Genomic DNA, 24,322 nt, shown 5'->3' with positions numbered 1-24,322 from the left:
ATCTCTGTCCATCGTCTTCCATCGTCTCTGTCCATGATCCATCCATTTTCCATCATCTCTGTCCATTGTCTCTAACTGTTGTCAATCGTCTCCATCCATCTTCCATCGCCTCTGTCCATCGTCTCTATCCGTTGTCAGTCATCTCCATCCATCCTCCATTGTCTCTGTCCATCGTCCATCCATTTTCCATCGTCTTTGTCCATTGTCTCTATCTGTTGTCAGTTGTCTCCATCCATCTTCCATAGACTCTGTCCATTATCCATCCATCTTCCATTGTCTCTGTCCATTGACTCCATCCATTTTCTGTCGTCTCCATCCATCTTCCATCCATCTTCCATAATCTCTATCCATCATCCATCCATCTTCCATCGTCTCTGTCCATTGTCTCTATCTGTTGTCAATCGTCTCCATCCATCTTCCATTGTCTCTGTCCATCGTCTCCATCCATCTTCCATTGTCTCTGTCCATCGTCTCCATCCATCTTCCATCGTCTCCATCCATCTTCCATCATCCCTGTCCATCGTCTCTATCCATTGTCAGTCATCTCCGTCCATCCTCCATTGTCTCTGACCATCGTCCATCCATTTTCCATCGTCTCTGTCCATTGTCTCTATCTGTTGTCAATCGTCTCCATCCATCTTCCATTGTTTCTGTCCATTGTCTCCATCCATCTTCCATTGTCTCTGTCCATCTTCCATCCATCTTCCATCATGTTTCTGTCCATCTCTATCTCTGTCCATTGTCTCTGTCCATCCTCCATGGTCTTTGTCCATGGTCCCTCCCTCCTCCCTTCCCCCCCATCTCCTTCTCCTATCACCCTTACTGACCCTTCCAGCCATTTTTCCTTCACTATTCCTCATTCTTCCCCATTTTCCCCTCCCTGATCCCCATTTTCTTACTTTTTACCCCCAAAATCGAGCTCAATTCCCCTTTTCGTGTTAATGGCGGCCGTTCTGCCCCTCGGGGTCACGCTTAGGGCTGGGGTCAAAACCCCTCAGGGCTGTGCGGAAGGACCAGGCCGCGGCACCATGGCAACCGCAGCTGCCTCCGCCGTCGCCCAATCAGGTGCAGAATCAGCCATGATTGACAGCACGGAGGAGCGAGGCGGGGCGGCGAGGCCCAATGGCAGCAGCGCGGAGGCGGAGCCTCGGAGCTCTCAGCCAACGGCGTTACGGGTGGGCGGTGCTTTGGCGCCCAGCCAATCGGTGGCTTCCGAGGGCGGGCTTAACGGCGCGGTTTGGACCAATCGGCGGCGGGCACGGTGCGCGTGCGCAGTGCGTGCTGGAGCGGCGCCTCAGGCCTGAGGCGGAGCGCGACATGGAGCCGGGATACGGCGGTACGTGAGGCCTGGGGCCGGCCGGGCCATTACCGGCACATCCGGTACATCCGGTACATCCGGTACATCCCGGTACCTTCTGGCACCTTCCCGAACCAGAGGGGCCTCCCCGCCGTTAAATCTAAGGGGAGACGTTGTGCCCGACGTCTGGAGGGGGGGAAACAGCATCCCATTGGCTGAGCGGGCTGTCAATCCAAGGGAGACGGCCGCTGGTTGGCTGTTGGGTTGTGAGGCATAGGGAGATGTGGGGGAGGGGGCGGGAATAGGGGAAAAGAACGGGAAGAATGGGGGGAATAGGGGAAAATAATGGGGATAATAGGAGAAATAGGGGAAAATAATGGGGATATGGGGGGAATAGGGGAAAATAATGGGGATAATAGGGGGAATAGGGGGAAATAATGGGGATAATAGGGGGAATAGGGGAAAAGAACGGGAAGAATGGGGAGAATAGGGGAAAATAATGGGGATAATAGGGGGAATAGGGGGAAATAATGGGGATATGGGGGAAATAGGGGGAAATAATGGGGATATGGGGGGGATAGGGGAAAATAATGGGGATATGGGGGGAATAGGGGAAAAGAACGGGGATATGGGGGGAATAGGGGAAAAGAACGGAGATATGGGGGGAATATGGGAAAAGAACGGGGATATGGGGGAAATAGGGGAAAAGAACGGGGATATGGGGGGGACTAGGGGAAAAGAACGGGGACATGGTGGGGGGGATAGGGGAAACGAGTTGGATATGGGATGGGGAATAGGGGAAAAGAACGGGGATATGTGGGGGGGATAGGGGAAAAGAACGGGGATATGGGGGGAATAGGCGAAAAGAACGGGGATACGGGGGGGGGATAGGGGAAAAGAATGGGGATATGGGGGGAATATGGGAAAAGAACGGGGATATGGTGGGGGGAATAGGGGAAAAGAATGGAGACATGGGGGGGGGATAGGGGAAAAGAACGGGGATATAGGGGGAATAGGGGAAAAGAATGGGGATATGGGGGGGAATAGGGGAAAAGAACGGGGATATGGGGGGAGAATAGGGGAAAAGAATGGGGATATGGGGGAAGTAGGGGAAAAGAACGGGGATATGGGGGGGACTAGGGGAAAAGAACGGGGACATGGTGGGGGGGATAGGGGAAACGAATTGGGATATGGGGTGGGGAATGGTGAAAAGAACGGGGATATGGGGGGGGGAATAGAGGAAAAGAACGGGGACATGGGGGGTGGGGATAGGGGAAAAGAACGGGAATATGGGGGGAATAGGGGAAAAGAACGGGGATATGGGGGGAATATGGGAAAAGAACAGGAATATGGGGGGGGGGATCCTTGATGACCTTCAAGGACCTTTCCATACCATTCTGTGGTTCTGTGATCTGTAAGGACCCTTCCAACCTAAGTCACGCTGTGATTGTGCAGTTCTGTGATCTTCAGAGACCGTTCCAACCCAGCCCAACTCATTCCATGATGTTCTGGTCTTTAAGGACCTTTCCAACCCAACTCATTCCATGATTTTCTGGTCTTTAAGGACCTTTCCAACCCAACTCATTCTATGATTTTCTGGTCTTTAAGGACCTTTCCAACCCAACTCATTCTATGATTTTCTGGTCTTTTAAGGACCTTTCCAACCCAACTCATTCCATGATGTTCTGGTCTTTAAGGACCTTTCCAACCCAACTCATTCCATGATTTTCTGGTCTTTAAGGCTCTTTCCAACCCGTTCTGTGGTTCTGTACTATTTAAGGGCTCTTCAACTCAGCCATCCCATAGAACAGCTGTAGCGCATCTGACCTAAAACCCGGCGTTTTGGCCTCAAAATTCACCTCATGCTCTGTGATCATTTTATTAAGGGTTGATAATGCTCTGGATATGAAAAATGCCTGTTATTTCCCAAATATTTCATGAGTTTCCCTATTGGGAGACACTGTTGACATCGGGTTGTTAATAGCTGCTCACTGGGGGAGCACGGAGCTCATTCAGCTCTATGAGTCGGTGTTCCTCAGGGAAAGGGCTCAGCTGGGCTTTGTTTTCTGATTGGTTTTAAGGTAATTAATAGAAGAAAACGAAACCGTGGTGACACGGGCTGGAAAAATACTGAATCCTGAAGGTAGCTCCCTTACTTTGTATTTTTCTTGCAGGTTATGGCTCCTGGAGCACTGGAGCGACCAACACGCAAGGTGAATTGCTTTATAGTGATATTTATGTTAAAAAATAAACAGCAACAACAACAAAAAAGTGGGGAATTATCTCTCAGAGCTGAATCCGTCTGTCTTTTCTCCCTCAGGTACCTACGCAACGGGCACGACGAGCTGGCAAGGTGGGTGCTACGTGGGTTTATTGTCCCTAAAAAGACCCCCAAGCTGCTGTTTGGGAACAGACAAAGGGGGAAGACGAAGCAGAAGGCAGCAGTGCTCCATCAGCCCTAAATCCTGTTGGTTTTGTTGTAGGCATGGCGGCAAAGGAGAACTACGAGGGGTCCTCGTGGCAGAGCTGGCAGTCCCATTATGAGAGCCCCAGGGCGGACATGGGGAAGGCTGCACAAGGTCAGAGGTCCCTTCCAACCCAAGTGATTCTGTGACCTTCAAGGACCCTTCCAACCCAAACCATTCTGTGATCTTCAAGGACCCTTCCAATCCAAACTATTCTTTTATTCTGTGGTTCTGTAATCTTTAAGGACCTTTCCATCCCAATCATTTTGTGATTCTATGGTTCTGTGAGTTTTAAAGACCCTTCCAAGCCAACCTATTCCATCACTGTATGATCTCTAAGGACCTTTCCAACACTAGCTGTTACGATTTTGTGATCTTCAAGGAACTTTTCAACTCAACCATTCCTTGATTCCATGGTTCTTTGACCTTTAAGTACCATTCCAACCCAACCGATTCTAGGATTCCATGGTTCTATGGCATTTAAGGACCCTTCCAACCCAGCCAACTCTAGGATTCCATGGTCCTTTGATCTTTAAGGACCTTTCCAACCAAGTGATTCTGTCAGTTGTTCTGTGATCTTCAGGGAACTTTCTCACCCAAGCATTAAATGTTTCTGTGGTTCTGTGATCTTTATGGACCCTTGCAACCCAACCCAGTGCATCGTACTGTGATCTTTGAAGATCTTTTCAATCCTTTCTAAGATTCTGTGATCTTTAAGGACCCTTCCAACCCAATCCATTCCATGGTTCTATGACCTTTGAAGGATCCTTCCAACCCAATCTAGACTGTGATTATTTGATCTTTAAGAACCCTTCCAATCCAATCCATTCTGTGATTCCATGATCTTTAAGGACCCTTCCATCCCCACCATTCCATCATCCCCTGCTTCCAACACCCAAACCCACCCCCAGACCCCAACACCTTCACAACGCCGCCCTCACCCCGACTCCCCTCCCTCCAGGCTATGAAGGCTACGACTACTACAGCGCCCCGAGCACGGCCTCCGGCACCGCTGCGACCTACAGCTACGGCCCCACCACCACCCCCAGCTCTTGGGACACCCCCAAAGCCCCTGAGCTGCCCCTCAGCGATGTTGGCATCGCCTCCTACAGCAGCGAACCCGCTCCCAGCGACAACTCCGACTCAATCATCGCCAAAATCAACCAGCGCCTGGACATGCTGTCCAAGGAAGGCAGCGGCGGCGCCGGGGAGGGTGTGGATGAGCAGGAGAGGTGAGTGTGCCGTTCTAATTGAGTTCCCAGTGGTAAAAAGAAGCAGATTTTGGTCTGATGTGGTTTTAGTTTCAGATGGGGTTGATTTGGTTGCTCTGACCTCGGCATTCATTGAGTGATAAATAAGATTAGTTGCTTTGCTTTCAGCCAGCCGCATGTCAACAATAATTTTGCTTAGTTGTTGGTTGTTATTGGGTTTATTTTTTGGGGGGGGACTTTTCTTCATTAGTTGTTTTGAGGTTTTTCACTAGGGGTCTCTTTTTTTTGCTATTTTTGTGCCTTTTTGCTCCTGGCTTTCGGAGCTCTACTTTTACTGCTGGAGCCCTTTCCATGTTGCTGGAGCTGTGGAGCTCCTTATGCTCGTAGCTGAGTTTCCCCAAGCCCCTTTTCATCTCCATCCCTTTTTTCCATGTTTCCAGCCAGAAACGCTTGAATTGTGGCACTTCGAGGTGTATATGCCCTACAACCAAACACATTTAGACTCCTCTTCCATCCAGGAGCACTCAGGCTGTGGTACAGCTCACACAAACACCATCTAATGCTGTTCCCCCACTGACCTCCCTTCTCTCAGCTCCTTCAGGTTTGACTCCTTTGACTCCTACGACTCCCGATCCTCCCTACCTGACCACGACACCTTCCGCTCCCCTTACGACTACGAACCCGGTCCCGACCGCTCCGATTCCTTTGGGAGCCACTTTGACGCTCGCCGGGATCAAACCCGAACCCGAGGCAGCGCTTACGGCACAGCACGGGGCCGAGGCCAGAACCGACCACAGAACCGGGGCCGCCCCAATGCTTACGGTCGCCCCGAACACTTCATGCCCTCATCCAGCTCCGAGCGGCTGTCGGCGCGATGGAACGAGCTGAATTACATGGGGGGCCGTGGTGGGGGGCCCAACCGCCTGCCATCCCTCTTCTCCCAAGCCCTGGTCCCTGAATATGGTGACTACGGGGACTACGGAGACTACGGGGACTATGGGGATTATGGTGACTATGGGGATTATGGAGACTACGGCGTGATGGGGATGGCAGGCATGGGAATGGGGCGGTACGGGAGCACGCCCTATGGATACGGAGCGGGGCGGCAGCGCAGCCAGGAGCGGATGGGCAGCATGGCGTGGCATGGGAACATGCTGGGGGTAAGTGGGAGCGCAGTTATGTGGGGCTGGATGGGGTTTTGTCATCAGCAGAGTTGAGTTTGTCCAGCCTTTAATGACCCAAACCCTGTGCATGGGACCCTGTGTGCTTTCCCCTTCCAGATGTGCTCTGCCTGGCTATAGGGCCAGCAGCAAAGCCTGGATGGAAGCCTATAGGTTCTCTATTGCTATAGGGCTAATGGCAAGTTGTTTTATGGCTGGACAGAAGCCTGTAGGGTCACTTGTGCTATAGGGCTAGCAGCTATGCTTGCTAATGAAGTCTGCAGGGCCAATTTGATCCCCTTTGCATTGCTGTAGGGCCAGCAACAAATCCTCTTCCAGCTAGATCAATGCCTGTAGGATCACTTGAGCTATAGGGCCAGGAGCAAAGCTTTAACCCAAATCTATGGGGCCGCTTAGATGTGGGCTATAGGACTATTACCTTGTTAATGAAGTCTGCAGGACCAATTTGATCCCATTTGCCTGGCTGTAGGGCCAGCAACAAATCCTCTTGCAGCTGTATCAATGCCTGTAGGATCACTTGAGCTATAGGTCCAGAAGCAAAGCTTTAACCCAAGTCTTGCTTGACAAAGTGGCTGTAGGCCCAACAGCGAAGCCTTTTATCTATGGGGTCAATGTGCTCAGCCTGGCTATAGGGCCACACGCTCTTATATGTTTGAGGGCCTGCAGCACAAGGCTTCAATCCTGCACTCGTGGTGCACGGAGCTGCTTCATTGACCAATTTCTCCCCTTTTTAGCCCAAAAGGAGAGGATTCCGAAACCGTTCCGGGCTCCGATCCGACAGCGAAGGGGGACGCAAAAGGAAACAGTCTCAGAGCGGTGATGAGCCTGACAGCAAACAGGCCAAGAGCGACAGCGACGGCGACGACACCGACAATGGTAAAGGCTGGGAGCTGCCCCTTTCTCCCTGTTCTTAAGCAGTTTATCCTCATTTAACTTCAGCCTTGAGGCTGTTGCGTCCCTTAGCGTAGTTGTCATGCGTTCCCTGTGTTACGTTAACAAAACTCAATGCTGTGCTGCTGCTGTTTCCCTGCACCCAGACTGAGAGCAAAGGGAGTGATTTGGGGGCTTTTTTTTGTGTGATTTCGGGGCCTTATTTTTTTGTGTGGATTTTGAACCATTTTCCCAGCTCCCTTTTTCAGCCCCCCTGAAATCATTTCTCTTGCACGCAGCAGATGAGGGCGAAGGAGAGGAGAAGTCAGGAGATGAAGCTGACAAAGGTGTAAGTATAACATACATGGGTTGATTTTTCCCATCCTTGTGACTCTTGTTTCTCTCTCTTAGCCCTGAGCTTAGAGCCCTGCAGGGGGAGGGCACTTCATTAAGCGCTAATTCTAATCAGGAAGGGGTTTCTTTCACTCCCTGTTCCCATGTTGGGGTGGGGGATCAGTGCCATTTATTTTGATGGTAAGAATTGCTAGGACCAAATTAGACCAAATAGAATTGCTAGGACCAAATTAGACCAAATAGAATTGCATGGACCAAAATGAGCCAAACAGGGATTTTCTGACCGTCCCCAGTCAACCCTTCACCCCCTCCCCATCCCGTCCCCTTTTGCTTCTTGAGGGGGAGGAAGGGAAAAGGAAAAGCTCAGATTGCAGCAATTCAAACCCTTCTGTTCTCTCTGTGTTTTGCAGGAGGGGGGCGGCTGTGGCAGCGCGGTGGAGGAAGGTAGGGCACACTGCAGGTAAAGTAAAGGCAGCCCCACATTGGCACAATGGTGCTGTTGGTGCTTTAAGGGCTGTTCTCTGTGAAGTCGAGGTGGTGGTGTGTTGTTGAAGACTCCGCTGTGCCCAGCTCTGATCTCTGGGCTCCTTGTCTTAAAGAATCCAGTGAATTCCCCACCTTTTTGCTCAGAATTTTAGGCGGATTTTAATGCAGATTTTAGGTCAGCCGCATCTCAGCCTCCCAGTTAGCAAAGTTAGTAGGAAGACAAATACATTGACTGCCTCAAACACATTGACTGTCTCTCAAACTGTCCTTGGCTGCAACACGAGCACTTTTAACATCCATCCTTTTGTTGTTCAACCTTCTCCAGCTGCCCTGATTGGGAAGCACTGAGGACAGGGGCAGAAATAGCCTTTTTTTCCAGTGCTTGGCTGCTATCACTGTATTGTCCTGGCTCACAGTGATGCTGAGCCACCTCCATTGCTGTCTACAGAGATGGGAGCAGCTTTGGGACAGGAGGCTTTGAGTTTTCCAAACCCAAAATGACACTTCTTGAAGCTGAGATTATAGAGAGAACAAAGGGACTTTGCTCCCCAGATACCTCTGCTGGTGGCAGCGAGCGGCTCCTGATGGATCTGCTTTCATTTTCCCTCCCTTTCAGGATCCGGAGATGGATACGAGGATGATGATGAGGAGATGAAGAAGAAGAGGGAGAAGCAGAGGAGGAGGGACAGGATGCGTGACCGCGCCATGGACAGGTGGGCAGCATCCACCCTATGGCTGCTCATCCCCTATGGGGGATTCCTTTGTAAGGGGTTGTGTGTTGTGGAGCTCTGAGTGTTGATTCCATGTTGTTGTTTCTTTTTCCCCCCTCTTTTATATGTTTTATGACTGTTCTATCATACAGAGAACGCTGTTGTTTAATGCACCAAGGTGTTATAAATCCAGAAGGCCCTATTAATTAGCGAATTACTCAGCCTTGCCATTAAGGTAATGCAGCATTCATCTCAAACCAACCAAGTAAGGTGCTTTTGGAGCTCAGGGCTTGCCCAAAGTAGGGTGACTGTCTTTATATTCTATACGGGACTTCCCTGCTGTTTGATTTGTCTGTTGCTTTTATGTGGGTTTCTCACACCCACTCCATGGAGTCACCTCGTGCTTTAGGGAGATGCTGATGCTGCTGAACCCTCCGTGGGTGACAAGGTGTTGACAGAGGAGCACTAGAAAATCCAGTTGTGGTATTTTGAACATAAAGTTAAATAAAAAAGCCCAAAATGAAGAAATGGAAACCACAGCAGGGACAGTAGCAGTCGCAGTCTCGTTGCTGTCGTCCCAGATGTTCACCTTGTTCCTCACCCAGCTCATTCCTTGCTTTCCCTTCCCTTGGTCAGGATCCAGTTTGCCTGCTCTGTCTGCAAATTCCGCAGCTTTGAGGAAGAGGAGATCCAGAAACACCTCCAGAGCAAGTTCCACAAAGAGACCTTACGCTACATCGGAACCAAGCTGCCCGACAAGACAGTCGAGTTCCTGCAGGTCCGGATACTTAGGTGTCATTTCTGGGCTTTGGGAGGTTCAGTTTGGGCTTTTTGAGGTTCAGTTTGGGCTTTGAGGTTCAGTTTGGGCTTTGTGAGCTTTGGTTTAAGGTTTTTGAGCTTCAGTTTGGGCTTTGTGAGGTTCATTTTGGGCTTTGAGAGGTTCAGTTTGGGCTTTATGAGGTTCAGTTTGAGCTTTAAGGTTCAGTTTGGGCTTTATGAGGTTCAGTTTGAGCTTTAAGGTTCAGTTTGGGCTTTGTGAGGTTCCGTTTGGGCTTTGAGAGGTTCGGTTTGGCCTTCGTGAGGTTCGATTTCGGCTTTGTGAGGTTCTGTTTTGGCCTTAAGGTTCAGTTTGGGCTTTGTGAGGTTCTATTTTGGCCTTAAGGTTCAGTTTGGACTTTGGGAGGGATTGGAGGGGCTCTTTAGTGTTCAACCCCTTTCCTACTTGGCTGACGTCGCCACTTCCTCGCATCACTCACTGACGTTGCTTTTCTTGATGCAGTTTCTCATGGTTGGGAGGATAAAGTAACATTGTGAATTTAAACAGAAAAGCCAAAGATGAGCGGTCCAGAAATCCGTTCCCATTTTACATGGGTAAAGCTGGCGAAAGATGCTGCAGCCCTTCTTTGCTGTCTGCACAGTTAGAAGTGAGGAAGGGCTGAGATGAGGGCGTTTTATTAACTGGGGCTGACCACTATTTGTTTTTTGGGTCCTGTTGCCTTCCAGGGTCTGTAGGGTGCCACTGTGGGGTCCCAGTGGGGTATAAAAGCATCAACCTGTCATGGACAGGGGAAGGCACCCAATGCGCCCCTTCATTCCCCATTTATAGTCATCCTTATGGTCTTTCTATGGAGCTGCTGTTGTCCAGCAGTGACAGCTGAGGGGTGTTGTGTGGTTGGTGTCGTCCTCCCCAGGAATACATCGTCAACAGGAACAGGAAGATTGAGAAGCGTCGCCAGGAGCTGACGGAGAAAGAGGGTGTGAAGCAGAAGCCGGATCCCTTCAAGGGTAAGAGGTTTCCATGGACAGATGGGGATGCCCATCCATTCTGTGCTTTCTCAAGCAGCAAATCTGTGAGGCTCATGAAATAGATCCGAAAAAGGAGGCAAAACCTCCAAAAGTTTGGGCAGAATGCTTCATTCCCTTTAATTTTTGACCGGTGTTTTTCCATTCTGCAGGCATTGGGCAGGAACACTTCTTCAAGAAGATCGAGGCTGCTCATTGCATGGCCTGTGACATGCTGATCCCTGCCCAGAACCACCTCCTGCAGCGGCACCTGCGCTCTGCAGAACACAACCGGAACCGCAGGGTAAGCAGCAGCAACCCCATCATCTCCTTGTCCTTCCGTCTCTGAGGGATCCTCCTCCTTCTGTTCAGTCTCTGCCTCTGAGGAATGTCCAGCCTGAGCTTTGGGTTTATTTGCAGCTTCTAAATCATTTCTATTTTTAATTATTTTATCTATTTTTAATATTAAAACATAAAAAGGGTAATAGAAGCATAAGGCAAGGGGGATAGTTGACCTTGGTTTTATGAAATGAATTTCCAGATAACACTTAAAACACATCACAGATGAGCTGATCTGAACCCAAACCATTCTATGATTCTGTTTTATTTCGAAGGTGCACATTTAAGTAAGGAGTTAACCAATGAGCGGCTGTAGATGTGCAAGCTGAGTTTTCCTTCTCTCTAAGTCTGTGTTTGCTGGACTTGTGACTTAAAAATTCGGTCTCAAAATTGCTTCTGAGGGCACTTCAAATGCAAGACAGTAACGTCTAAGTGAGGTTTTGGAAATGGGATGGGTTTGGCCAATAACAGGTTGAAGAGAATCCTAAGGATGGGTTGGGCTGTAAGGATCCTTGGAGATCATAGAACCATGGAGTGGTTGGGTTGGAAAGATCCTTAAACAGCACAGAACCAGTGGCTGGACTGGGGAAGGTCCGAGGTTCCACTTCCAACATGCTACAGCTCTGGGATCTGTAAAAGAATCCAAACACCTTGAGCCCAAATCTGACCTTTTGCCCTTCTGTCCCACGACACCGATGTCGTGTTCCCTTCTGTGATGTTGATGAGGTTCCTCACTATGACATTTGTTGGATTCCCCTTTCTGATGTGGGTTCACCTCTCCAACCTTTGTTGGATTCCCTTCTCCAGTCTGGTTTCCCCTCTCCAACATTAGTGGGTATCCCTTCTCTGAGGTTGGTTGGGTTCACTACCTGATGTTCATTGGGTTCTGATGTTGGTTGGATTCCCTTTCCAGCACGGGTTCCCATCTCCAGCATTTGTTGGGTTCCCTTTCCGTTGTGTGTTTCCTTTTCCAGTGTGGCTTCCCTTTCTGACATTTTTTGGGTTCTTCTCTCCAACCATCATTGGGTTCCTTCTCCGATGTTGGTTGGATTCTTTCTTCTGATGTCGGGTTCCCCTCTGCAGCGTTTGTTAGTTTCTCTCCCTGACATTGGTTGAGTTCCATATTCTCCCCTATTCATTGGCTTCTCTCTCCAATGTGGGTTAGGTTTCCCTCTCTAACGTTGCTCAGCTTCTCTTCCCTATCTGTGTTAGCTCCTCCAACATTGGTTGAGCCCCCTTTGGCTTTTATTGGGTTCCCTTCTCCAATGGGACTTCTCCCCTCCGACATTGCTTGGGTTCCTTCCCAGATGGCTGCTGAGCCACCTCTGATGTTGGTTGGGTTCCTCCTTCTGATGTCGGGTTCCCCTCTGCAGCGTTTGTTAGTTTCTCTCCCTGACATTGGTTGAGTTCCATATTCTCCCCTATTCATTGGCTTCTCTCTCCAATGTGGGTTAGGTTTCCCTCTCTAACGTTGCTCAGCTTCTCTTCCCTATCTGTGTTAGCTCCTCCAACATTGGTTGATCCCCCTTTGGCTTTTATTGGGTTCCCTTCTCCAATGGGACTTCTCCCCTCCGACATTGCTTGGGTTCTTTCCCAGATGGCTGCCGAGCAGTTCAAGAAGACCAGCCTGCACGTGGCCAAGAGCGTCCTGAACAACAAACACATAGTGAAGATGCTGGAGAAGTACCTCAAGGTGAGCCTGTTGGGCGGCGCCAAGCTCCAGGAGCCACACGCGTGTTCTGCGTGTGTTCAGTGTGTGCTGTGTGTGTGTTGTTCTCCCGATGGGGAGAGGCTGCCTTTGAAAAGGCCGAACCTTGGGTCTGGTTTCTCTCAATTCCAGAGGCGGTTCACAACCTCTTGCTGTTGTTTTTTAACTTGCAGACTGTTCTGTACCTACTCTAACCCCCAGATCAGTTCTGAACCATCACTAAAGACACAAAATAGCCAAAAAAAATAACACACCAAAAACAAAACAAAAAGCAGGAACTAAGCCCTAAAGCCACTCCGAGCAATGAGGCCTGAGCTCCCCTGGGCGCAGCGTGCTCCGGGGACGGCCCCGCGCCACCCCACGCCGTGCCGGGGCCACGGCTGCCCCGCACAGAGCCGAGCTCTGCAGAGACCCCACAGCACAGAGCCTCCGTGCGCCACACCTCGCTCGCTGCCCCGAGATCCCGGTGGGAAGCAGGAGCTGCCCCCAAGGCCACCCCGCAGCGCGACGAGCGGGTCCTTAGGGCCAGCGCGGCGCCGGGAGCGGCAGGAGGAAGCCGGGAACCCGCAGGGGGCCGGAGGAGAGTTTACAGCCCCGCGACGACGCCACGGAGCTGCTTCCCTCGACCCTGGGGGTCACCAGGATGCGCTGGGAGACCCCCCCACTTGTCCCATCGGCATCACGTGGGCCTTCCCAACCCAACTGCGACTCCATCCTCTTGGGTCCAGCGCAAAGAGCCGCTGAGCTTTGCGTTCGCCCGGTGCTTCCCTCCGGGCTCTCCCGCTCGCTCAAGTTACGACTCCATCCATCTACCCCTTGCCAGGGTCCCCAGGCACGTCACCGGCACCGCCGTCACCTCCCGAACGACGGCGTCCCACACTGCCGGCAGAGCTAAGCGCGTCGGCGGCCCGGGAGGAGAGCGTGGAGCCACCCCGGCGCCGTCCTCCGTACCGTTCCCAGGTGCCTAAAGCTGAAAAAAGGGGAAAAAACTGAAGGATTGCAGGTAATGCCCGAAAGCCGCCTCGTCCCCAGCGGAGCCGGGGCGCTGCGTGCCAGGACTGCTCCCCTGGGCACAGCCGGCGGGAGGACCGAGGGCTCCGCTCGCAGCCGGCGTTCCCGTAGCTTTTCCCGGTGATAACCCGGACGCGGCTCCGGTGAATCCGAGCGGGGAAGAGCAAAACATTGCATGGATCGCACGGAGGCGGCCGAGCGTGGGGCTGAGCCTCCCATCGGCTCCGTGGAGGGCGCGCAGCCCGCCCATGTGGGGCCGTGGGGAGCGGGCAAAGCCTGTGGGGGCTGCCCCCCAGCCCTTCCTCCTCTCTGGGAGCCTCCAACGAGAGATAAGGAGCTTTGAGAATTAAAGCCACGCACATGGGGGCGGCCGGATCCCCCCGGAGGAAGGCAGCGCTGTCGGATCTCCTCCGCGCGCCTGTGGCCTAGAGCAGGGCCGCGATTCGGGATCTTGGCTTCTCCTGCTGAATGTGTTTGGATCCCCGCTCCCGGCATCCCATGGTTCCCGGCTCCGTGTCCTGGCCCCGCTCAGCGCATCCTTCCTTATGTTCTTTATCCCAGGGGGAAGATCCGTTCACGGATGAGATCCCGGAGGAAGGAGAAGGGGTGGAAGGAGCTGGCGGCGCTGCCGATGTTGGGGGTGATGCCATCACTGACCTCGGGGTCAACGCGGATCCATGTGGCGTCCCCAAGGATCCGGGTGACGACAGCAAGGAGCTGGGTGATGAAAACAGCTGTGGCAGCACCAAGGTCACGGCTGATAATGAAAAGGAACCGGGTGACACCGATGACGTGGGTGATGCCAAAGATCCGGGTGACGGCACCAAGGACATGGGTGACACCACCGAGGCTCCAGGTGACGCTGAAGATGCGGGTGACGCTGAAGATGCGGGTGATGCTGAAGATGCGGGTGGTGCTGAAGATGCGGGTGATGCCGTTGGCACGGACCCACCAGCAGCAGAAGAACCCCACGAGGAATTCCTGCGCTGCCCCCCCCGGCCCCCACTGCTGCCCCCATTCCTACAGGACGATGACACCCCTCAGGATGATGATGAGCCCCCCCAGGATGAGGAAGCCCCTAAAAGTGGATCTGAGGGTGGGGGGAAAGAAGAGGAGGAGAAGGAAGCGGCTCCGGCAGCAGCTGAGCAGCTCTGAATATCCCCACACCGTGAGTGCCCCCACCCCCACCATTCATTTTAATTCACTTTTCCCCCTTCCCTGCATTCAGGTTTGGGGTGGGGGCTTTGTGGGGCACAGATACACTGAGTTTTAATTCCCCCCCCCCCCCCATTCATTTTAATTCACTTTTCCCCCTTCCCTACATTCAGGTTTGGGGTGGGGGCTCTATGGCACGCAGATACACTGAGTTCTACTTCTCCGCCCCCCCCCTTCTTCCTTGTTTTAGGTTGAAAACCTATGGAATACGTCCACTCTCCCCCAAGAAAAGGAACGTGAGGATGGGCACCGCTGTGGTTTTGGGGCATTTCATTGGGGTTTTAGGATTGAAAAGTCGTCATTTTTTGGTTGGTTTTGGGGAATAAATCAGATTGAATCTGCTGGGGGGCGGCCTTAAATGAGGCAGAGTTTTGTGGGGGTGGGGGGTTACTGGGAGGAATCTGGAAGGGTTTGGGTCTGTTGGGGACACCCCCCAAAATGTCATTGTCCCCCCCCCACCTCATACACCAACCAATCCCAATTTCTCCCTATTTAATGTTAAAGTCACTTTCCATATACAATACAAAAATATGCCCCCAGGGAGGAGTGGGGCCACAACCCCCTCCCCCACCCCAACCCCCTCCAAAAGCTTCAGAAACCCCCCCCTCACCCCCCAAAATACAGTGGACAGTCCAGAGACAGAGACCCCCCCCCCCCCAGGGGGCAAAATTGCTGCCCCCCCCAACCCGAGGTAGTCAGTGCAATTGGGGGAGGGGGGGGTCAGGGTTATAACAGCGCGTTGTGTGTGTGGGGGGGGTGACAGTGTGTGACAGGCTCAGATTGGCACCAGGATTTGGTGTTAAATGGGGTTGGAGGTGGGGAAGCACAGGGTGGCTCCGGTCTGACCCTCAACCCCCCCCCCACCACCATAATCAATTCTATGGGGTGGGCAGGGGAGCTAAGGGAGGACCCTCATTCCTCACCCTGAAGTGTCAGGAGAGAGGGACAGTGCTCAGGAATGGTCCCACACTCAAATAATGGTGGGGGGGAAGAGGCAGAGAGAGGTTAGTGGTGATGGGTTGGTCTGAGTGGTGAGGGGGGGTCCCAGGATGATTTAAATGGGGTGTCAGGCTCATGTGGAGAATGGGGAGGCACCCAAATCCCATGGGAGATCCCAAATTACTGTGTGTGTGTGGGGGGGGGGAATCACGATTTATACTGAGATGGTCCCAATGTCTACTGTGATGGTCCCAGACTATTGGGGAGGTAGGGGGTTTCTATTGAGACCCAAACCTATTCTTTAAGGGGGGGGGGGGGGGTCCTCAAGCCCTTTGGAGGAGCGTTATTGGGGGGGGGGGGGGGGTCCCAGCATGGAGTGTTGGTCCTAAGGATATTTGGGAGGGTCCCAGGAAATGGGGGCAGCTCCAGTGGTCTGATGGGGTCCCCTGGTGTTAATGAGGTGGCGGGTGGGTAGTGTTGTAAGGGGGCACCCAGAATTTGGGGAGGGGGACGGGGGGGGGGTTCTTCTGTTCTTCCAGCATTGTGGGGGTCCACTGGTGGTGGTGGTGGGGGGGTCCAGGTGCTCTGAGTGTCCCCTGTTGTTTCGGGGTGCCCCCCCCTTTAGCAGCGCCCTGCCTTGGCGTCCCCAATGGCTCCCCAGACGTCGAAGACAAACTCATCTGGGAAGGCGAAGTCTCCGAGCTGTGAGTCCAGAGCCTGCGCCAGCGCGTCGGGGTCGCGGGCATCGCGGCCCAGCTCCACCATGGTGGCAGCTGTGGGGACAGCGGGATGGTCAGGGGGCAACAGAGGGTACAGGGGGGGGGCACCCATGGGCTCCATTGCAGCTGTAGGGTCACTGGGACAGTCAGGGACCCTCCATGGTGGACATGGGGACAGGAAGGGGATGGCCACGTCCATCCATCATGGTGGGGACATGGGGACACGCAGCCAGTGCCCCCCTGTTCCACCATAAAGGTGACTGCAGGAGACAGGGATGGTGAGGGACCCCCCCAGCTCCTTCCCAGCTGGGACCCCCATGGGACCCCCAACCCTCCCCCAGGTACCACCCTATTGCTTCACCCCACACTGGGGCCTCACCGCTGCCCCCAAACCCCCCCATGTCCCTCTGGGTGGTCACATAGAGCCCCCCACCCCCTCCTGTTGAGTGCCCCCCCCTCACCCAGCTCGGTGTCGCGGATGCCCATGTAACTCTCCAGCAGATCATCCACCTTGGCAATGGCGCGCTCCTCAAAGGCGCTGGGCTGATGGGGGTGAGACAACAGGGTGATATTATGGGCCCCCCCCCCACCCTCCCCAATGTCCATAGGTCTCCCTTTCCCTGCCCTCCCCCCCCCATATAACACCCACCTGCTCCTCCACTGTGGCGGGTCCATGGGCCCGCAGCCTCAGGGTGCCCCGACCGCTGCCCAGTGCTGTGCCCCCGCTGCGACCCCCCGCTGTGCGCTGGCTGATCATGTCTGCAATGGGGGGGAAGAGGGAATAAAGCCTGGGGTCCCCCCCCACACACCCAGCCTGAGCTACAGGACCTGCCCTCAATCACAGGCCTTACCCCCAGCTCAACTTTGTCCCAACCCTGACCCCAATCCTTACCCCAATCCCAGGCTCTATCCCCATCCCCGCTCCAGTCCCAACCCCTAATCCCCATCCCAACCCCAGCCTCCATCCAACCTCAATTCAATCCCATTCCCAACCCCACATCCCAACCCGATCCCCATCCCAACCCAATCCCCATCCCAGCCCCAGCTCCAACCCAACCTCAATTCAACCCCATTCCCAACCCCACATCCCAACTCCAGTTCCCATCCCAATCCCAATTTCACCTGAATCTCAACCCCTCACCCCAATCCCCATCCCAGTCTCTATCCAACCCTATATGTCCTAATCCCAATCCCCATCCCAATCCCATGGCCCATCTTCATCCCAGTTTCAACCCCAATTCCAACTCCAATCCAATCCCAGTCCCCATCTCAACTTCATCCCAATCTCTCTCTCAACCCCATCCCAACCCCAATCCCATTCCTAACCCCAAGGCCCATTCTCACCCCAATCCCAATTTCAACTCCGGTCCTACCCAACTCCAATCCAGTCCCAGTCTCCACCTCAATCCCATCCTAAACCCAGTCCCAGCTCCACGCCCCATCCTCATCCCAATTTCAATCCAATCTTAACCCCAATCCAACCCCAATCCCAATCTCAGTTCCCCCAATCCCAGCTCCACACTCCATCCTCATCCCAAACTCAATCCCAATCCCACCCCAATCCCCATCTCAGTTCTCCCAATCCCAATCCCAGCTCCACGCTCCATCCTCATCCCAATCTCAATCCCAATCCCACCCCAATCCAATCCCAATCCCAGCTCCACACCCCATCCTCATCCCAATTTCAATCCAATCTCAATCCCAGCTCCACCCCAATCCAACCCCAATCCTCATCTCAGTTCCCCCAATCCCAGCTCCATGCCCCATCCTCATCCCAATTTCAATCCAATCTTAACCCTAACTCCACCCCAATCCAACCCCAATTTCAATCTCAGTTCCCCCAATCCCTTCTCCATGCTCCACCCTCATCCCAATTTCAACCCAATCTCAATCCCAACTCCACCCCAATCCCGCCCCAGCTCCACCCCAATCCCCATCTCAGTTCCCCCAATCCCAATCCCAGCCCCACGCTCCATCCTCATCCCAGACCCACCCCAATCCCCTTCTCAGTTCCCCCAATCCCAGCTCCATGCCCCATCCTCATCCCAATCTCAATCCCAATCCCACCCCAATCCAATCCCAATCCCAGCTCCATGCCCCATCCTCATCCCAATTTCAATCCAATCTCAATCCCAACTCCACCCCAATCCAACCCCAATCCTCACCTCAGTTCCCCCAATCCTAGCTCCACGTTCCATCCTCATCCCAATTTCAATCCAATCTCAACCCCAATCCCATCCCAATCCAACCCCAATTTCAATCTCAGTTCCCCCAATCCCTTCTCCATGCTCCACCCTCATCCCAATTTCAACCCAATCTCAATCCCAACTCCACCCCAATCCCGCCCCAACTCCACCCCAATCCCAATCTCAGTTCCCCCAATCCCAATCCCAGCCCCACGCTCCATCCTCATCCCAGTCCCACCCCAATCCAACCCCAATCCCCATCTCAGTTCCCCCAATCCCAAATCCATGCCCCATCCTCATCCCAATCTCAATCCCAATCCCACCCCAATCCAATCCCAATCCCATCTCCACGTTCCATCCTCGTTCCAATTTCAATCCAATCTTAACCCCAACTCCACCCCAATCCAACCCCAATTCCAATCTCAGTTCCCCTAATCCCATCTCCACGCCCTATTCTCATCCCAAACTCAATCCCAATCTCATCCAATCTCAATCCCAATCCCACCACAATCCAACCCCAATCCCCATCTCAGTTCTCCCAATCCCATCTCCACGCCCTATCCTCATCTCAATCCCAATCCAATCCCAATCCCACCTCAATCCCCATCTCAGTTCCCCCAATCCCAAATCCTCATCCCAAGTCCCAATCTCAATCCCAATCCCACCCCAATCTCAATCCCAATTTCAATCCCAACCCCACCCCAACCCCTGCCCCCTTTCTGCCCCACCGAAGGCCTTTCTGGGCTCGGTGAGCTGTAGGGCGAACGTTCTCCCCCGTGGCAGCTCCTTCAGAGCCCTGGCCACGTCGTAGTGCCGCGCTCCCACCAGGCTGCGCCCATTGATGGCCTCGATCATATCCCCGACCCCGATCAGCGGCACGCGGTCGATCACGCTGCCCTCCTTGATCCGCTGCCACGGGGATGGAGCTCGTTAATGGTGATTAATAACATTCCAGGGGGGATTGGGGGCACAGATAGAGGCCGCTTGGCCCCAGGTAACCCCCCCAATGCCACTTGGGGGTGTCCCCCTGTGACCTCAGGGATTGAACATAGCCAGGGACATCCCTGTGCCCCTCCACCCCCCCAGTGCTCAGGGATATCCCCCTGCCCCCCCTTGATAATCCTATATCCCCCTACAATGCTTTGGGACAGCCCCACGTTCCCCTACAACATAAACACACAGCGACTGGAGGCAACCCCAATATATCCCTGTGTCCTTCTGGGACCCCCCAACGTCCACCCTCCCCCCCCATAACACTTTAGGACACCCCCATACCCCATTCACAACAATCAGAGTCATTCCTACATCCCCCCATGACTCTCAAGATATCACCGTGTCCCACTTTGACATCCCCATGTCCCCTCCCACCCCCCCCCAAAATATCCCTGTATCCCTCTGGGACCCCCCCACGTCCACCCTCCCCCCCATAACACTTTAGGACACCCCCATACCCCACTCATAACAATCAGGGTTATCACTACATCCCCCCATAACTGTCAATATATCACTGTGTCCCTCTTTGACACCCCCATGTCCCCTCCCACCCCCCCAAAATATCCCTGTGTCCCTCTGGGACCCCCCCACGTCCACCCTCCCCCCTCATAACACTTTAAGACACCCCCATGTCTCCCCTCTACCCCCCCAAGATATCACTGTGTCCCTCTGGGACCCCCCATGTCCCCCCCCCACCCCCAAGATATCCCTGTATCCCTCTGGGACCCCCCCACATCCACCCTCCCCCCCCCATAACACTTTAGGACACCCCCATACCCCATTCACAACAATCAGAGTCATTCCTATATCCCCCCATGACTCTCAAGATATCACCATGTCCCTCTTTGACCCCCCCATATCCCCCCCCACCCCCAATATATCCCTGTGTCCCTCTGGGACCCCCCCACGTCCACCCTCCCCCCCCATAACACTTTAGGACACCCCCTTACCCCACTCATAACAATCAGGGTTATCCCTACATCCCCCCATAGTTGTCAATATATCCCTGTGTCCCTCTGGGACCCCCCATGTCCCCCCCCCACCCCCAATATATCCCTGTATCCCTCTGGGACCCCCCCACATCCACCCTCCCCCCCCATAACACTTTAAGACACCCCCATACCCCACTCATAACAATCAGAGTCATCCCTACGTCCCCCCACGACCCTCAATAACGTCCCCACGTCCCCCCCCCCCTCATTACACTGAGATGTTCCCATCCCCCTCCCCACAATCCTCCCCCCCCCCACCTTGATGAAGGCGTATCCAGCCCCGTTGTCGGTGATGGTCAGCCCTAAAGCCTCCTCGGATTTGAGAACCTCCACCTCCTTCCTCTGCCCTTTGGTGTGAGCGAAGATAAAATCCTCCAGCCCGATCTGCCCCCCCAGCAGCTTCTCCATGTCCACCTTGTGTGTGTTCAGGGTGCAGAACATCACCTGGAGGGGCGGGGGGGGGGTCTGTTATACTATGGGTATGCCCCTGGGTGGGCTCACCCCATTGATGTGCCCCACCCCATTGATGTGCCCCACATTCTTCCCCTAGGATGCCTGTAATTACCCCCCCCACCTCTCACCTCTCCAATGCCCCCATAAGGTTCCTGCTCCCACCCCTCCCCCAATGACTCCCACCCCCCCAAGGACCCCAACATCCCCCCCTGCTCCCCCCCCCCCATAACTGCCCATCCACAACCCCAATATCCCCCTTTTTCCCCATCTCCAACCCCCCAGCACCCAAATAACCCCCCATAACCCTCCATATCCCCCCCCCCAGCTCCATATCTCCAAATAACCCCCCAGCACCTCCATAACCCTCCATATTCCCCCCCCCCAGCCCCATATCTCAGCCCCCACATCCCCATCCTACCCACAACCCCAATATCCCCCTTTATCCTCATCTCCAACCCCCCAGCACACAAATAACCCCCCAGCACCCCCTATAACCCTCTATATTCCCCCACCCCACACACCCCAGCACCCAAATAACCCCCTATAACCCTCCCCTCCCCCCCCCATATCTCAGCCCCCACCTCCCCATCCTATCCACAACCCCAGTATCTCCCACCCCCACACACCCCAGCACCCAAATAACCCCCCCCCGCCCCATATCTCCAAATAACCCCCCAGCACCCCTGTATATATATATAGCCCCCTATAACCCCCTATATTCCCCCCCAGTCCCACATCTCAGCCCCCCCCAGCCCTATATCTCCAAATAACCCCCCAGCACCCCTGTATATATATATAGCCCCCTATAACCCCCTATATTCCCCCCCAGTCCCACATCTCAGCCCCCCCCAGCCCCATATCTCCAAATAACCCCCCAGCAATCCCATATATACATATATAACCCCCTATATTCCCCCCCAGCACCTCCATAACCCCCAATATCTCCCCCCCAGCCCCATATCTCCAAATAACTCCCTATAACCCCCCATATCCCCCCACCCCACACCCCCCATATCTCCAAATAACCCCACATAACCCCCTATATCTCCCCCCAGCCCAATATCTCAGCTCCCCCCCCATATCTCCCAATAACCCCCCAGCCCTCCCATATATATATATATATATATAATCCCATATATTCCCCCTCAGCACCTCCATAACCCCCCATATCCCCCCACCTCACACCCCCCATATCTCCAAATAACCCCCCAGCACCTCCATAACCCTCCATATTAACCCCCCCACCCCTATCTCTCAGCCCCCACCTCCCCCGCACCCCATATCTCCAAATAACCCCCACCACCCCCCATAACCCCCTATATCTTCCCCCCCCAGCCCCATATTCAGTCCCCCCCAACCCCATATCTCCAAATAACCCCCCAGCCTTCCTATATATACGTATATAACCCCCTATATCCCCTCCCCCAGCCCCATACCCCCCGTATCCCCCTATAAGTCCCCTATACCCCCCTATAACCCCCTATATTCCCCCCAGCCTTCCCATATACACATAAATAACCCCCTATATGCCCCTATAACCCCCTATATCCCCCCATATCCCCCTATAACCCCCTATATCCCCCCATACCCCCCTATACCCCCCCATAACCCCCTATATTCCCCCATACACCCCCATATCCCCCTATATCCCCCCCCAGCCCCATAACCCTCCATACCCCCCTATATCCCCCCCTTTCCCCCCATACCTCCCCATAACCCCCTATAACCCCCAATAACCCCCTATATCCCCCTATAACCCCCCATATCCCCCTATATCCCCCCATACCCCCCTATATCCCCCTATACCCCCCTATATCCCCCCATAACCCCCTATTACCCCCCATACCCCGCTATATCCCCCCATACCCCGCTATATCCCCCCATACCCCCCCATATCCCCCCACAACCCCCCATATCCCCCTATATCTCTCACCCTTAGCCCCATATCTCAGCCCCCCCCCCATATCTCCCAATAACCCCCTAGCCTTCCCATATACACATATATAACCCCCTATATCCCCCCCCCAGCCCCATAACCCCCTATAACCCCCTATATCCCCCCGAACCCCCCTATACCCCCCTATAACCCCTTATATCCCCCCATAACCCCCTATATCCCCCCATAACCCCCTTATAACCTCCCATAACCCCCCATACCCCCCTATAACCCCCTATAACCCCCCATATCCCCCTATATCCCCCCATAACCCCCTTATAACCTCCCATACCCCCCTATAACCCCCTATACCCCCCTATGTCCCCCTCTATCCCCCTCTACCCCCCCCATAACCCCCTATATCCCCCCATAACCCCCTATATCCCCCTATAACCCCCCATATCCCCCTATATCCCCCCATAACCCCCTATATCCCCCCATAACCCCCTATATCCCTCCATACCCCCCTATATTCCCCCATAACCCCCTATATCCCCCCATACCCCCCCATAACCCGCTATATCCCCCCATAGCCCCCTATATCCCCCCATAACCCCCTATATCCCCCCATAACCCCCTATATCCCCCCATACCCCCCCTATTACCCCCCATACCCCCCTATATCCCCCTATACCCCCCCATACCCCCCCCTCTCTCACCTCCCCCGCCGGGATCCTAAACGCCTCCGCGATCTTCCCGTACAACTCCCTGACGTTACTGAACCCTTCGATCCGTCCCGTCGGGCTCCCATGAGCCAATTGAGTGTGAAACACCAACCGGGGCCTTAACGCAGCGGGCGGGGGGGGCAGCCCAGGGGGGCTCGGCCCAACCTGGTGGGTTCCTCCCCCTCCTCCATGTTCCCCCCCGGTTCCTCCGGTTCCTCCCGTTGTTCCGCCGCGATCCCCGGCCGGTTCCTCGTTCTCCACCAGCGGCGCGGCCTTTTTCCTCCTGCCCAGGCCCAGCGGCATCGGGGAGGCCGGAAGTTGCCCCGCACCCCCTCGGTTCCCCCCACCCTTTTTCCTCCCCCCCCTCCGGTTTCGGGTCGTTCCGGGGTTTTTTAGGTCCCCCCCCCCCCCCTTGTTGTCTCGGTACCGAGCGGCGAACTCGAGGCGGGGGGGATGGATGGAACGGCGGAAGGGGTTGGGCGAGACTACGCCACCGCCCAATCAGCGGCGCCGCCCCTGAACTGGGAGCCAATGGGAGGAGGCGAGACGGAGGGAGGAAGGGTGGGAGTCTGCTGATGTGATTGGGTGAGAGGGCGGAAGTGAGGGCGGAAGTTGGGGCGGAAGTGAGGGCGGAAGTGAGGAAGTGGGGGCGGAAGTAAGGGAGGAAGTGGGGGCGGAAGTGAGGGCGGAAGTGAGGGCGGAAGTGAGGGCGGAAGTGAGGGCGGAAGTGAGGGCAGTTCGTCCTTCCTGGAGCGTTTCCGCCCTCTATGGCACAGCGGGCACTTCCGGGTTGGGTACCAAGAGCCGAGG

The 24,322-nt window shown here is 54.4% G+C and overlaps 2 protein-coding genes across 17 annotated transcripts; one reads left to right on the top strand and one right to left on the bottom strand.

Moving 5' to 3' along the window:
• The first annotated feature begins 1,263 nt into the window (after positions 1-1,263).
• On the top strand, positions 1,264-14,971 carry AKAP8 (A-kinase anchoring protein 8). Of its 16 annotated transcripts, none has more exons than XR_014941424.1 (16): positions 1,264-1,336; positions 3,472-3,510; positions 3,618-3,650; positions 3,781-3,876; positions 4,724-4,994; positions 5,566-6,133; positions 6,889-7,030; positions 7,324-7,373; positions 7,789-7,822; positions 8,481-8,577; positions 9,211-9,352; positions 10,266-10,359; positions 10,530-10,660; positions 12,293-12,388; positions 13,227-13,406; positions 13,976-14,113. XR_014941424.1 is itself a non-coding variant. In XM_085534321.1 (16 exons), the coding sequence occupies exons 1-15, from the start codon at positions 1,318-1,320 to the stop codon at positions 14,567-14,569; spliced, it is 2,403 nt and encodes an 800-aa protein (XP_085390447.1). In that variant the 5' UTR covers positions 1,264-1,317; the 3' UTR covers positions 14,570-14,582; positions 14,820-14,971. The 16 variants fall into 16 exon arrangements, 14 of the variants coding, with proteins under 14 accessions (XP_085390447.1, XP_015742650.2, XP_085390451.1 ...); XR_014941425.1 differs by having other exon boundaries at positions 13,227-13,363; positions 13,976-14,111; XM_085534321.1 differs by lacking the exon at positions 13,227-13,406 and adding an exon at positions 14,820-14,971 and having other exon boundaries at positions 7,327-7,373; positions 13,976-14,582.
• A 133-nt stretch (positions 14,972-15,104) lies between these two features.
• LOC107325899 (PDZ domain-containing protein GIPC1-like) lies at positions 15,105-24,009 on the bottom strand. Its single transcript, XM_085534337.1, has 6 exons — positions 23,507-24,009; positions 20,717-20,902; positions 19,202-19,382; positions 16,937-17,046; positions 16,749-16,830; positions 15,105-16,341 (listed from the first exon to the last, which is right to left on the bottom strand). The coding sequence occupies exons 1-6, from the start codon at positions 23,813-23,815 to the stop codon at positions 16,190-16,192; spliced, it is 1,020 nt and encodes a 339-aa protein (XP_085390463.1). The 5' UTR covers positions 23,816-24,009; the 3' UTR covers positions 15,105-16,189.
• Between the last annotated feature and the right edge of the window lie 313 nt (positions 24,010-24,322).

The sequence above is a fragment of the Coturnix japonica genome, unplaced genomic scaffold, assembly GCF_054131305.1.
Source record: "Coturnix japonica strain WE unplaced genomic scaffold, WE-NBRP24 Scf081, whole genome shotgun sequence".
Lineage (NCBI taxonomy): Eukaryota > Metazoa > Chordata > Aves > Galliformes > Phasianidae > Coturnix > Coturnix japonica.
The sequence above is the reverse complement of the archived record's forward strand: the minus strand, read 5'-3'. Positions and strand labels throughout refer to the sequence as shown.

Bases quoted from the DNA above. Each gene is read 5' to 3' on its own strand.
- AKAP8 (XM_085534323.1), top strand. From the start codon at position 2,666: ATGACCTTCAAGGACCTTTCCATACCATTCTGTGGTTCTGTGATCT. The intron at 3,877-4,723 runs GTCAGAGGTCCC...CCCTCCCTCCAG, and splicing joins CATGGGGAAGGCTGCACAAG to GCTATGAAGGCTACGACTAC. The intron at 9,353-10,265 runs GTCCGGATACTT...CGTCCTCCCCAG, and splicing joins AGACAGTCGAGTTCCTGCAG to GAATACATCGTCAACAGGAA.
- LOC107325899 (XM_085534337.1), bottom strand. From the start codon at position 23,815: ATGCCGCTGGGCCTGGGCAGGAGGAAAAAGGCCGCGCCGCTGGTGGAG. The intron at 20,903-23,506 runs GTGAGAGAGGGG...CCGCCCCTCCAG, and splicing joins TTAGGATCCCGGCGGGGGAG to GTGATGTTCTGCACCCTGAA. The intron at 19,383-20,716 runs GTGGGGGGGGGG...TCCCCGTGGCAG, and splicing joins CTGGATACGCCTTCATCAAG to CGGATCAAGGAGGGCAGCGT.